Raw genomic sequence first — 13,004 nt, 5'->3', positions numbered from 1 at the left:
TGGATTTTTTCCATCACACTCTTCACGTCTCATGATCATGGTTCTCTCTCACGGCTGCTTGGGGAAACCAAAACAGCATTGCACACCAGGTGCTTTGACACACGTCTTTGAATGAGACTTACTGTGCATCTGAACCTCTGTGGCTTTTTGATGCAGTTCGGGTTCCGTTTCCGGATCGGGCAGTTCAGCGGAAATGTAGCGCGACACAAAATCGCAAATTTCTTGATCTGAGGCCTCCTCAAAGACGGGGGCGCCTTCAACCCAAATGAGGCAATGGATGTGCTGACTTCCTCTGTGCTGAAACACCAATCTGTAAAAGTAGTCGACCACTTTTCCAATGGGTTGTGCCGGAGACAGGAGCAGGTCTCTGAACAGAGCTTCCACACTTTGTCAAACATGCGCATCGTTGTCACCGGATTGCTGCGGAGAATTTCACACTTTGTGGCCCAGTCAAGCTCAGCGAAAATCACCTGTTCACCTTGTTGCGCTTTGATGGCGGTGATGACTTCTTCCCAACGCATTTCAGCAGCGGAGAATGTGCAGAAGAACGTGGGTGTGCCCAGTTGCCGAATCATGGCAAAAATGTCCTTGAGGCATTTCTCCCAATAGGCTGGCGCACCCCTTAATGGCGCCATGAAACGGACAGCGTCTTTGCTGTGTATCAGTTTTTCAACTTCCCTTTTATCCTGCAACATAGCATTGTTTATTCTTCAACCGTCTCTGGTAAAAGGTTTACCTTTGCGTAACTGTATTCTTATGCTTGATGTGGCCTGGTGGATTTCAGTCGCAAACTGAGCAAAGAACAAGTAGTTAGTGTCTCTGGCAAAACTCTCATCCACACAAGACAGTCGCGTTTTGAAATACTTGCTTGGTGTGAGTTTAATCTCCCTCTCTTCATCAAGAGTGTTTTCCCCAGTTCGAAACTGGACTGGAAAAGCCATGGGCTCAAGTTTGGGTGTCTTCAAAAAGCTTACCGGGTTAGTTCTTTCTGCGGGAGCAACGGTGAGCGTTGGGTCACAAAGGTCAGGGTCGTCACAAATTATTATGTCGCTGTACTGTAGATGCACCTGCTTCAGTTTAATCAGAGCACATATTAGGTTAGGCCAAGTGACAGTTTGAAATACCTGATGACCCTTGTAGCAAAGCCGTCGCTTCAGTTTCACTCGCAAAACTTGTGATTCTCTCCTGGGTCCAGGCAACACGTTGACTGTCTCTTGTACTTCTGAAGGAACACACACAACATTTCCACGAATGGCTCGTTGCTGACCTTTCGGAAGAGGAATAATTTTGGCGAATACCACATATTTTCATATGAGATGCCTCTCTAATATGTTTAAACCACAAAGCTCATTTGGAATATCTGCGAGTTGGAGGTTATTAGCAACCGCTAGAGCTGGCATTTTGCCATTTTTAAGATGCTCAAAGCAAGTGTGACAAATCCACTCGTTTTCTTTCCTCTGGTACTTTGCATGATGGTTCACATTCATGATTACAAATATGAACATACTTTCCTGTGAGGCAACTTTCAACAGTATGTTTATTTTTCTTATAAGTACTGCGCTTACAAGGGTGCACTTGGTTAGGAAAAAATGCTCTGTGACACACAGAGCAGACAAATGTGGGTCCAAATTTAATTTGTCTTTTGAAGAGCTCAATAGCTTTAGTGATTTCACAACTGATTCTCTCTTTAAATAGTTGGTTTATGACTTTGTATTTTTTCAAAATCTTAATTGTGCAACGCAACGCATTAGTTCTTAATAAATCACACTTAGTTTTCGTTGTCAAGTCTCATGATTTCCTTGTGTTTGGCTCTGAATTCAGTCATTTTGGTATCGGTTTGTGACATAGGAGCACTGCCTGTTTTTAAACACAATGTGGCGAGGCGAAGAAACCACACGTTGCTGTGCTAGTGGAGATCTTTACTCTTCGCATGCCATCACAAAACTGATACAACAAAGTCCAAAACAGCAAAAAAAAAGCCAACGGGTTCAAAGCATCAAAGGATCATAGCATCATGCCAACTGGGTGAGAGACATGGTCCTAGTGTCCGCCACACAACTCCCCCCCCGAACACCCAGAAAGGCATAACGGAAAACCCCACAGGGTATTCACCAGTCTGGCACCCTGAGTCTCAGTCCGGTCCTGGGCGGTGTATGTGACACCAGGGCCCCAGGTGCGACAGGGGTAAGGGTGAGACGTTCAGCGTGAAAACCATGAGGTAGCGTTGGCAAAGGGATGTTCTGAAGTTCCGCAGGAGCCGGAGTGGCAGTGCTGACCTGCATGCTGGCAGGCACAGTGGCTTCCGAGTGACGGCCGGCCGCGTCCCAGTCTGTGCCTGGGCATGAACCTGCTGCGGCACCAACACCAGCTGACCCGCTCCGATGTATACTCGGACCATACCTGCGGGCATGGTGAATCGGAGGGGGCGGCTGAATGATGGTGGCTGGAGGCCTACTGCTGAGGCCGGACGGACATCGGAAGTAGATGAGGCCGCCCAGCTGGAAGATCCCGGTCGACGGCCAGGGACTCCGAAATTGGACTGCACAGCCGTTCTCACCAGCGCCCGTACCAGCCTGTTGCTGGCTGGCTCGATCCCTGGTGCCCCAAGGGGTGAGAGGACCCTTGTTGGGGTGCTGGCTGGCTGACGTGGTACCAGCTTGCTGCATTACCTGACGTATAGTAGGCTGGTGGAGTGATGCCACGAAGTGGGACGTCTACGGTGATTCCTCGCTGAAACATTCTGACGTGCGGGGTCACCCATGTGGCGAAACTACATCTCCAACAGCCTGACGAAACTTTCTAACGTCTGGGATAATAATATGGCAAGATGACCTATCCGGGGTCACCAATGTGGCGAGGCGAAGAAACCACACGTTGCTGTGCTAGTGGAGATCTTTGCTCTTCGCATGCCATCACAAAACTGATACAACAAAGTCCAAAACAGCAAAGACAAAGCCAACAGGTTCAAAGCATCAAAGGATCATAGCATCATGCCTACTGGGTGAGAGACATGGTCCTAGTGTCCGCCACAACAAGATCATTACTGTATCATTGTTTAATGTAGCAACGTTGTCTATCTTTAAATGCAAGATCGTTACGATATCGTTGTTTAGTGTAACAACGTTGTCTATCTTTAAATGCAAGATCAGTACGATATCGTTGCTTAATGTAGCAACGTTGTCTATCTTTAAATGCAAGATCATTACGATATCGTTGTTTAGTGTAGCAATGTTGTCTACTTTAAATGCAAGATCAGTACGATATCGTTGTTTAATGTAGCAACGTTGTCTATCTTTAAATGCAAGATTACTATATCGTTGTTTAATGTAGCAACGTTAGTCTATCTTTAAATGCAAGATCAGTACGATATTGTTGTGTAATGTAGGAGCGCTGTCGTATCCTGAAGCAATTATCTGTCCTATAACGATGTGAAATGAGGGAAAGGGATTTCCTCCTATAGAGCTGGTCGATCATGTAACGCTGTCTGATGTAGTACTTTTGTTTTAAACTATAACTTAGGTCTTGTCGATAGCGAGTTGTGATAACACTTTTTACGTTGTCTTAATTTTGCATTTTGACTGTACTTTTCTTTTTGTTTCATGTTCTTAGTTTTCCGCTGTAGTATGTTTCCAGAGTTAACATTCATCTTTTCCTGTGCCTTTATGCGTCTTTGGAATTTTCTTTTTCTTGCTCTACTCATTTTTGACAAATCTTGCAGCACTTTACCTGATGTTGGGCAAAGCACCTTATTGTTGTCGTTCGTCAGATCAGTGCATTGTTTTGCAGCATTAGGCGCTGGCTCTTTCGTACGAGAACTTGTAATGGTCTCAGCAACCGCTCGGCTCGTGTTGACACATTCCTATTGCGCCATCGGTGGAGGACGCTCTGCACAAGGTACCATCTCATGATCATCAGCAGTGACATCTACAGATGCAAAAATAACGGGTATCATCTTGTAACGAGAATCACAATTGGCGTTCGATATTGTGAAAGACTTAATCAATGTGTGAAAGACTTAATGTGTCTATCAGATCATTCAAGCATGTAAAAAGCATCATAACAGCTTTGCCATCTTGAACAGGGAGGCCATCACATCCTCTGCTATGCGGATCAAAAATCCCAAACCTGCCTTTACGGTCTCGAAAGACAGCTATGCACAGTGATTGCATAATCAAAAGAGCAAAGTTTACCTCTGCAGTCAAGCACTGAAGTCTATCACGAAGATTCAGATAATACACATCACCACAAAATAAGGTCAACATGCCACACAATGAAAGACTCTTTATTAACATGTGCTGTTTTGAAAACCCACTTACAATTTCTGGAAGTTCATCGGTAGTCAAGAAATCATGACAAAAGCGACCTTCTGCTTGCAACTTAGTCATAACATTTACATACAGTTCATGGCCCCGTTTGAGAACAAGATCAAGATGTGAGCTGGTCAGGTGATCTAACTCCTGCAGGAATGCCAGAAATATAACAGAGTTAGCCACACACTGGTTGTTTCTCCATTTGCCATATCTGCGATGGGCTTGGCTGTGAGAGGCCAACACATATGTTACCTTGGGTCGGACAGGTGCCAATCCATCACCACTTTCAACGTGTGCTTCACTGGCACGGTTACCAGTCTCTGAAAAGGATGCCTCATTCAGGCATGCATCAATCTCTGAAAAGGATGCCTCATTCAGGCATGCATCAATCTCTGATATAGGTGCCTCACTTAGGCATGTATTGATCTCTGATATGGGCGACTGACCCAAGCATGTATTAATCTCTGATATTGCCTCATTCAGGCATGTATTGATCTCTGATATGGGTGCTTCGGTAGAACAAAAATCAGAGCGTGCAAGAGTTGCTTGGGAGCCACAACGTCGCTGCCAGCAAGACTTTACCGCTTGAGATTTTTTGCTCTTCCTCGGCAATGCTTTTAATCTGATGGGGTGAGATAGAAAAAAGGAAGAGACAAAAAGGTAGAGCAGCAACAAAGAGGGGTGTTTGGGGTCAGGTAAAGAAGGTCTTCTGAAAGAAAAAAAAACACCTTTAAATAATCCGACAGGCAAGTTCATAAACATAATGCATTTCATGTACAAGACAAAAGTGCCAGAATATTGAAACCCATAAAACCTTTTACATTCAAATGTAGCATCATTCTAGATCAGGCGAGGCCATATGCTAGACTTTTTAATCTGTCCTAGGGAACGTGAAGAAATTATCAGGAGAATAATATCCTGAAGGATAGCAGAACTATTAGTACATTAAAATAGTAACTATCAGAATTGAGGGGGGGACAACAACTTAATTTTGTTAATTCAATTTTCAGTTGTTAAGTGATTTTAATAGTTAAATGCACGGGACTTGACTGCTTGGAATTTTTCTCTTTAATTATCTAATGAAATATCACATTTTCATCTTTCATTTTTCCTATATTATTCCTAGGATTTTTTTTTACTATTTGTCTATTTCTTTTCATTTAAATTTTTATTTATATTACTATTATGTTTAGATAACAAATTCAGCAGTGTGTTAAACTATTACATTTACAAAATCAAACAATTTATAGAATCAATAATGAAGTGTTTAATGTTCCGAAATTAGAGCGGCCGTTTTGTCAAATTTTAGAACCCTTTGTGACTGGAGGAGCCATTGTTTCTTTATATAATTGTTGTTGCATAAGTGGTCACTGTGTCTGCGGTATAGGTGCGCGGGGTAGGGTTGAGGAGATAATTGGGAACTTATTTAAGGACAGGTGTGTTGGCAGCACGGAGGTCATACGGTTTTTACCACACCGCTACAACGCAAAACACGCAAGGAAAACGCCACGCCACGCCACCAAACAATTCAAGCGCTCAATGCTATGCATGACTAATAACTGGAAACATCACAAGGATAAGATCTGGATTCGAGCACATCATTTACTCACCATTTCATTGCTGCACGTAAAAAATCTCCCTTCCCGCACCCACCTGAACGGCTAAACTTGGTCACTGGATTAGTCGCTGCAGTGACCGTCAAGTCAAAAAGTTTGCCCACCCCCATTTTAGATGAATAAAAAGCAGGAAGTTTGTCAGGTAAACACCCTACATAAACTCGTGAATTAAAAGCATGTTTTTTGTGCAATTATTATATTTCACTTTCTGAAACCTGCCATATGAACACAATACAGTGCAGAAAAAAAAATATTTCCTTTCAAGCCCCATACAAAGTATTATAGCATAATGAACAATGAAGAAAAGGAAAGGTCAATAGGAATACGTAGAATAATCAAGTGTTGCAGTCACAGGCAGGGAGTTGAGTCTCTGGAGAAAACTGTTTTTGATCCTGCTGGTCTGGGCTCAGGGGCCATGCAGTTTCCTTCCCAATTGGCAGCAGGCTGAAGAGGCTGTGGGTCAGGCAGGAAGGGGAGGGACCCCCCGCGATCCTAACAGCTTTGCGGGTGAGACGCGTGTTGTAGATGTCCAGTAGAGTAGGAAAGGTTATGATTATGTATATGATTATCCTGTCAGCTGCTTGCACAAGGAGTGTGACGACAGGACACGGTGCAGGCACCATACCACACGGTGATGTAGCTGCTAAATAGTAGTGCTCGTACTAGGCATGGGCCAAAAACCATGTTGACAGTTAACTGCAGTGTGAAAAGGTTAAGTAATACCACACTGAAATTCTTATTCTGTACACTTCCCCGACCAGACTACATTCCATAATCAAGCAAAGAATTAAGTAGACAATAAAACAAAATAAAAAAATGCAGTAACAGAGCAATAGGGGCACTACTAATGAATCACTAATAAATGAATAGACTTACTGTACATTCTGAGCATATTATGGAGTAGATGGAGTGGAAGAAACTTAAGGTTTCAATAATGGCTAATGCTGTTTATAACCAGTAATTAGTGTCTTTTTTTTCTTTTCTTTCTTGGAACAGGGCAGTTTATGATAGGCTTCTTGCATAGTTGTCCCAACTAGCTGCCTTTGAAAACAATTCAAAGGCAATTGCAGTTGGGTTTTTTTTGTTTTTTTTTACCTTGTTGGCAAGGTAAAAAAAAGAATGATAAAACAAACAACATGTTGGAAAAATGGCACGTTTACGTGTGTAAACTAATATATATGCTGAATTTTGATTATATAGCCCACTTTTGGGAAATTTAAGATTGCTAACAATATAAAACATTGACACCACGCCTTCCACGACTTCAATAAGGCAACGACAAATGATCATTTGTGATCCAAACAGTGAATTTATGATGAAGTCAATAAAACAAAATTGCTTATTGTATGATTTTAAGGTTTAGAGCTGATAGCATTCTAAGTTATTTAGAAAACAAATTTCATTTTACAGGATTTTTTTTTTTTTTTTAACTAGTCTGCCTCACAGTGAACATTAATGACAGTGCGGTGGAGCCTCTTAATAGCTTACCACTGATGGGGAACTAAAAGCAAACACTGCCATATTAAAATATTTATGCATTTAATTTTTGTATTAAACATGGTACATATTTCTCAATTTACTGAATATGCAATTAATTTTTGTAAAAAATAAAATATGATTGGTATTCAAAGGAAATAAATAGAGGTGTACGTTTGCTACTGTGATATTTTTGCGCAAGGTTATCATACCATCAGAATCTATTATCAGTCGATGCCTGACACAAAATCAGCTACAGAAATGAATGGATGTTTCAAGTGTGTGAACACTAACGTATTGTACATCACTTATACACAAGAGGTTGAATAACAGGTAAACAGAGTGGACTAACATAATCGCGCTTTCTGCACCGTATGTGTGGTCATTTGAAAAAATGCTTAGTGTGTACATTCAAACACAACATTCATTCAACATGAACAATGTCTTTTTTGAATACCGCATGACCTTTGTATGGCACATCACCATAGTTGCCACAACAGTCTGTTCAGAACATGGTTAAGTAATTTGCACACACCTCAAGTTGGGAGAAAAGCTGGATTCAACAGCAGGCTCTGTAGACACATAAAGCAACACAGACATGAACTCTGGAACATTTCACTCAAAAAACATATTTAGATTGTTTAATAGGGCTGCGCAATATATTTGCACAAAATACTCATTATGATAAGGTCACATACAATATATGTATCACATAAACATGCATCTAGTTTCATTGTTCTGTAATTGTATGCTTTTCTTTGACGTTCACTAATTGATGCAATCTTGAATGGGCATCACCATCCAATGCAAAGGCAACTGTATCTATGGGCTCAAAAATGATGTGTTATCAAGAACTACAGACCTCCAGGTACTTTAGCAAGAGCATTTGCAATTGCATAAATCACATTGCTTGTAAGCAGACCTTAACGTTGATACAATACACATGTCGTAACCATGTAGGTAATGAATTAAAAATGTTAATTTTCACCTTTTTTTAATGTTTTTCTAAAATAATTTCCCCCAAAATATGAAGTCTGGTATGCAATTAGACAATCACTGAAAATAAAGGTGAAAACCCACTGACAATCTGCCTACTTACCCTTGGCCAGATAAATTAGGCAGACATAAATGGAAGAGTGAATGTTATAGAATGTAAACTAAGTGCTATGACAATTTGATCACAAGATGTCCTTAATGTGGCTATTTTATGAGGGTTGGCAGAATTGACTATTGACTACGTTGCTGTTTTCTTCTTTATCAGACAGTGGCAAGGCTTAAAAACTTTAAAATTTGACAGTAAAAACTTCAAAATCTTAAAATTTCTAAGAGGTTTTACCTTTGACTGTTTTCAAATCAACAAGGCGTCATCAACCCATCTCTACTGTATATTTAACACAGATTAATGTAGGAGCAATGTCTTGTTTTCATAAAGCAGGTCAGAAGAACGAAGTCCTACAGCTAATTCTGCAGACGCAAAGAACTAAGATATAACTTGCATAATATTTTACTCAAAATACAGATATGTGTTTTTACTAGAAATGCACAATGTATTGTAAAAAAACTCACCTTGATAGGGTCACGTGCAATACGTGTAGCACTACTACATGCATTAAGTTTCATATGGAATTGAAAGCATTTAGTATCTGTCTTGGACCAGTTGATGCAATCTTTAACTTACATCACAGACAATGTGAAGGATGATCAGTACCGACAGACATGTTTAGGTACTTTAAAAAGAGCCAATCAATTCAAGACAAACAGATGGCCTCTTCAGTCACTCAGTACATTCCTTTATGAGCATGTGACACAAACCATACAGAGCAGAACTACATTATTGATACATTGGGAGCGCTTCACCTTCAAACACCTTTTTTAAACCTATGTGATATAAATCATACATTTTTACAATAAAACACACATCAATATCATCATCATATCTACATTTTTGGGCCACTTTGTGAAATTACACAAGATATTTTTTCCAGTCGAAATAAAGTTTGGTTTTTTTTTTTTTGGTCTGATGGTAACAGAGACAACATTTAACTGTTCAGTTCATCAATACCAATGGCAAGTATTTTTTTTTTTAAGATTGTGTGGATGAAATTCCAATCAATTGTACACACCTGTGCTCACTAGAATGATGAACACGTGACACAATCTACACAAAAATACATTGAAGGTCTTAATCTTGATGCACTTTTTTTTTTGTAACGTTGCCGGATAAATTAAAACATTTACACAATAAAACACTCATCATCAAAAGGCTGCATGATAATGTCCAAAATAATTATCACAATTATTTTGGTCACTATTTAAATCCCAATTATTCATCATGTTTTGTCAATCGTGTACTTATTGCACTTTTTTTAAAACCAGCAATAGATAAACGAGGCGTCATGGCTTGATAAGTTAAAATGATAATAATAATAATAAACTAAAATAAAGTTCATGACATTTAGTAGAAATTTCCCCAAGGCATGGCAGAAACTTGGCACACAAGGCAACACACTGCGAAGTTACTTGCTGAGTGCAAACCGATGAAAAAAGGAGCGTAACGAGTAAAATGCGTCATCAAATTAGCACCTGTAGCACACGTGGCTTCAGCATCGTAGCATATCGCATTAAAAACATAGCAAAGTTCAATTAATAATGATTCATCACAATAACAACAAAGTGCTTATAGAACATAAACGTTACTGTTTACAGTAAGTTAGAGCAGTGTAGATAGAGCATATCCCAATATTAATATCGCAACAGCTTATACGTACTCCACCTACCTCTCACGTTGCCCGGGGACAATGAACCGGAACAGGAAGAACGTGCACATAGTGACCTTTTGATGTTGCCTTCGCTGACTCTTGGAAAGTCTTGAAAACTTTTTTTCGAAACGTCTTTGCACTGTAGCTACGCGAAAACATTTGTAACAATATATTATTTAGATTTGTTGCCAAAAATGATGGTCAAAATGAACAAAGACATGAAAGTGTAAAACAGTAGAGCGGCAAGTGTTATTAAAAGCGTGGGTCGGTAATAAAATTTGTGATGTTCCACGCTTCCTGAACTGTACTAACTCATGTACAGTGCTTTAGTTCGCACGAAGATTTGGATGTCATTTCCTAAACGACATCGCCACAAATGCAGCTCCACTTGTCAAAACCCAATCTTCTCTGCCTTTGCAGTGACAAATCTCTTGTCAAATGAATAACCACGAAGTGGGATAATGTCTCATTTTATGATTATTTCTTTTGCCTCAACACCCGCCCGACATCGCTGCAACTGCTTTATGGCCTTAATAGTTTCCTGTCGTCTTCACGCTCTCTTCTGGTCGCGTGGTCGTTTTAAAATGCATGCACGTAAATGAAAATTACTGTGGCGGACACTAGGACCATGTCTCTCACCCAGTAGGCATGTCGCTATGATCCTTTGATGCTTTGAACCTGTTGGCTTTGTCTTTGCTGTTTTGGACTTTGTTGTATCAGTTTTGTGATGGCATGCGAAGAGTAAATATCTCCACTAGCACAGCAACGTGTGGTTTCTTCGCCTCGCCACATTGGTGACCCCAGACGTCAGAAGGGGTGACCCCGGATGGGTCATCTTGCCATATTATTATCCCAGACGTTAGAAAGTTTCGTCGGGCTGTTGGAGATGTAGCCTCGCCACATGGGTGACCCCGGACGTCAGAATGTTTCAGCGAGGAATCACCGCAGACGTCCCACATCGTGGCATCCCTCCACCAGCCTACTATACGTCAGGTAATGCAGCAAGCTGGTACCACGTCAGTCAGCTAGCACCCCGACAAGGGTCCTCTCGCCCGTCGCCCAGTCCCTTGGCGCACCAGGGATCGAGCCAGCCAGCAACAGGCTGGTACAGGCGCTGGTGAGAACGGCTGTGCAGTCCAATTTCGGAGTCCCTGGCCGTCGACCGGGATCTTCCAGCCGGGCGGCCTCATCTACTACCGATGTCCGTCCGGCCTCAGCAGTAGGCCTCCAGCCACCATCATTCAGCCGCCCCTCCGATTCACCATGCCCGCAGGTATGGTCCGAGTATACATCGGAGCGGGTCAGCTGGTGTTGGTGCCGCAGCAGGTTCATGCCCAGGCACAGACTGGGACGCAGCCGCGACCGGCCGTCCCTCGGAAGCCACTGTGCCTGCCAGCATGCGGGTCAGCACTGCCACTCCGGCTCCTGCGGAACTTCAGAACATCCCTTTGCCAACGCTACCTCATGGTTTTCACGCTGAGCGTCTCACCCTTACTCCTGTCGCACCTGGGGCCCTGGTGTCACATACACCGCCCAGGACCGGAATGTGACTCAGGGTGCCAGACTGGTGAATACCCTGTGGGGTTTTCCGTTATGCCTTTCTGGGTGTTCGGGAGGGAGCTGTGTGGCGGACACTAGGACCATGTCTCTCACCCAGTAGGCATGTCGCTATGATCTTTTGATGCTTTGAACCTGTTGGCTTTGTCTTTGCTGTTTTGGACTTTGTTGTATCAGTTTTGTGATGGCATGCGAAGAGTAAAGATCTCCACTAGCACAGCAACGTGTGGTTTCTTCGCCTCGCCACATTACAGTCATTTAATACTTCTGACAATGCAGGAAACCGCATAACGTCAGTTGCTTTGTATCAGCAACAAAGAACTGAAAAAGAAAAAAAAGCTGTCATTTCAACTGTCACGTGAGCAGTTTCGACATCCGTGACATTTGTGCGCCATATGTTAATGTAAAGCGTCGGGGAAAATGGACATTATGCGGTTGCTGATGTCATTACTTGATTAACCGCTACTTTTAACAACGTGGGTGACGCAAAAGAGCATTACTGTTGTAAGACAATGTATTTGGGGGAAAAAGATGATCATAATAACAACGATACTCGAGTCGAGAGGAAATTAGGATATGACAACCACTCCGCGTCGTGTCTTCATCTTCCTCCCCATTACCTGTAATTTCAGGTGCTAATTATTAGACGATATCCCAGGCCTTTGGGACTTGTAACAAATACTTCTGACAATTCGAGAAATAGTGATGGCCGAGTGAGGCTTTGGAGCTCCGAATCTTTTATCGACCGCTGATTCGTTGCTCGGAGCCCTGAAGAAATGGTTTAAGGCAGACATCTCGTGGTCATTGATTGAAGCGTAACAATATCGTATTGAAAAGTCAAGTGACACCCCCCCATCATTTATATTTAGATGCACAAAACGCATTACAAGTCTTGAGTGCATGGTGTCTCGGCAACACAATATTATGGAATTGGGCATAGTATATTATATTGTCTATTCATAATATATACTGTATATATAAATCTATACATTTGTCTGTCTGTCGATATATTTCTTTAACTATATATAGATATCCATATAGTTATATGTCTTTCTGATTTATTTATCTTTAAATATCTATAAAATTATCTCTCTTTCTGTCTTATTATGCAATGCAATCAATTGATCAGGAAACAAAATGAAACAACGATCTGAAAAACGACACAACTCCTTACGTTCAATGAAAAACATTTAACCGATCCCCGTGGACTTTCGAGCCCACGAGTGAGTGAGTTTTATAGTCATATGCAAATTAATACTTCACGATGAAATTCCTATTCTGTTTAC

The 13,004-nt window shown here is 41.5% G+C and overlaps 1 protein-coding gene and 1 long non-coding RNA gene across 2 annotated transcripts; both read right to left on the bottom strand.

Annotated features, from left to right (window-relative positions):
• Positions 1 to 158: 158 nt before the first annotated feature.
• On the bottom strand, positions 159 to 1,278 carry LOC148405190 (uncharacterized). The gene is made up of 4 exons (XR_015864386.1): positions 1,125 to 1,278; positions 869 to 988; positions 471 to 791; positions 159 to 377 (listed from the first exon to the last, which is right to left on the bottom strand). It is a non-coding gene; the product is annotated as an uncharacterized LOC148405190 (long non-coding RNA).
• Positions 1,279 to 1,902: 624 nt separating this feature from the next.
• Positions 1,903 to 12,512, bottom strand: LOC148405189 (uncharacterized). Its single transcript, XM_088407192.1, has 6 exons — positions 12,408 to 12,512; positions 10,180 to 10,306; positions 7,938 to 7,974; positions 4,563 to 5,019; positions 4,317 to 4,457; positions 1,903 to 3,924 (listed from the first exon to the last, which is right to left on the bottom strand). Exons 1-6 carry the CDS (start codon positions 12,510 to 12,512, stop codon positions 3,763 to 3,765), a joined length of 1,029 nt encoding a protein of 342 aa, XP_088263318.1. The 3' UTR covers positions 1,903 to 3,762.
• Between the last annotated feature and the right edge of the window lie 492 nt (positions 12,513 to 13,004).

Source organism: Hippichthys cyanospilos, unplaced genomic scaffold (genome assembly GCF_059441005.1).
Source record: "Hippichthys cyanospilos isolate Australia breed blue-spotted pipefish unplaced genomic scaffold, RoL_Hcya_1.0 HiC_scaffold_25, whole genome shotgun sequence".
Lineage (NCBI taxonomy): Eukaryota > Metazoa > Chordata > Actinopteri > Syngnathiformes > Syngnathidae > Hippichthys > Hippichthys cyanospilos.
The sequence above is the reverse complement of the archived record's forward strand: the minus strand, read 5'-3'. Positions and strand labels throughout refer to the sequence as shown.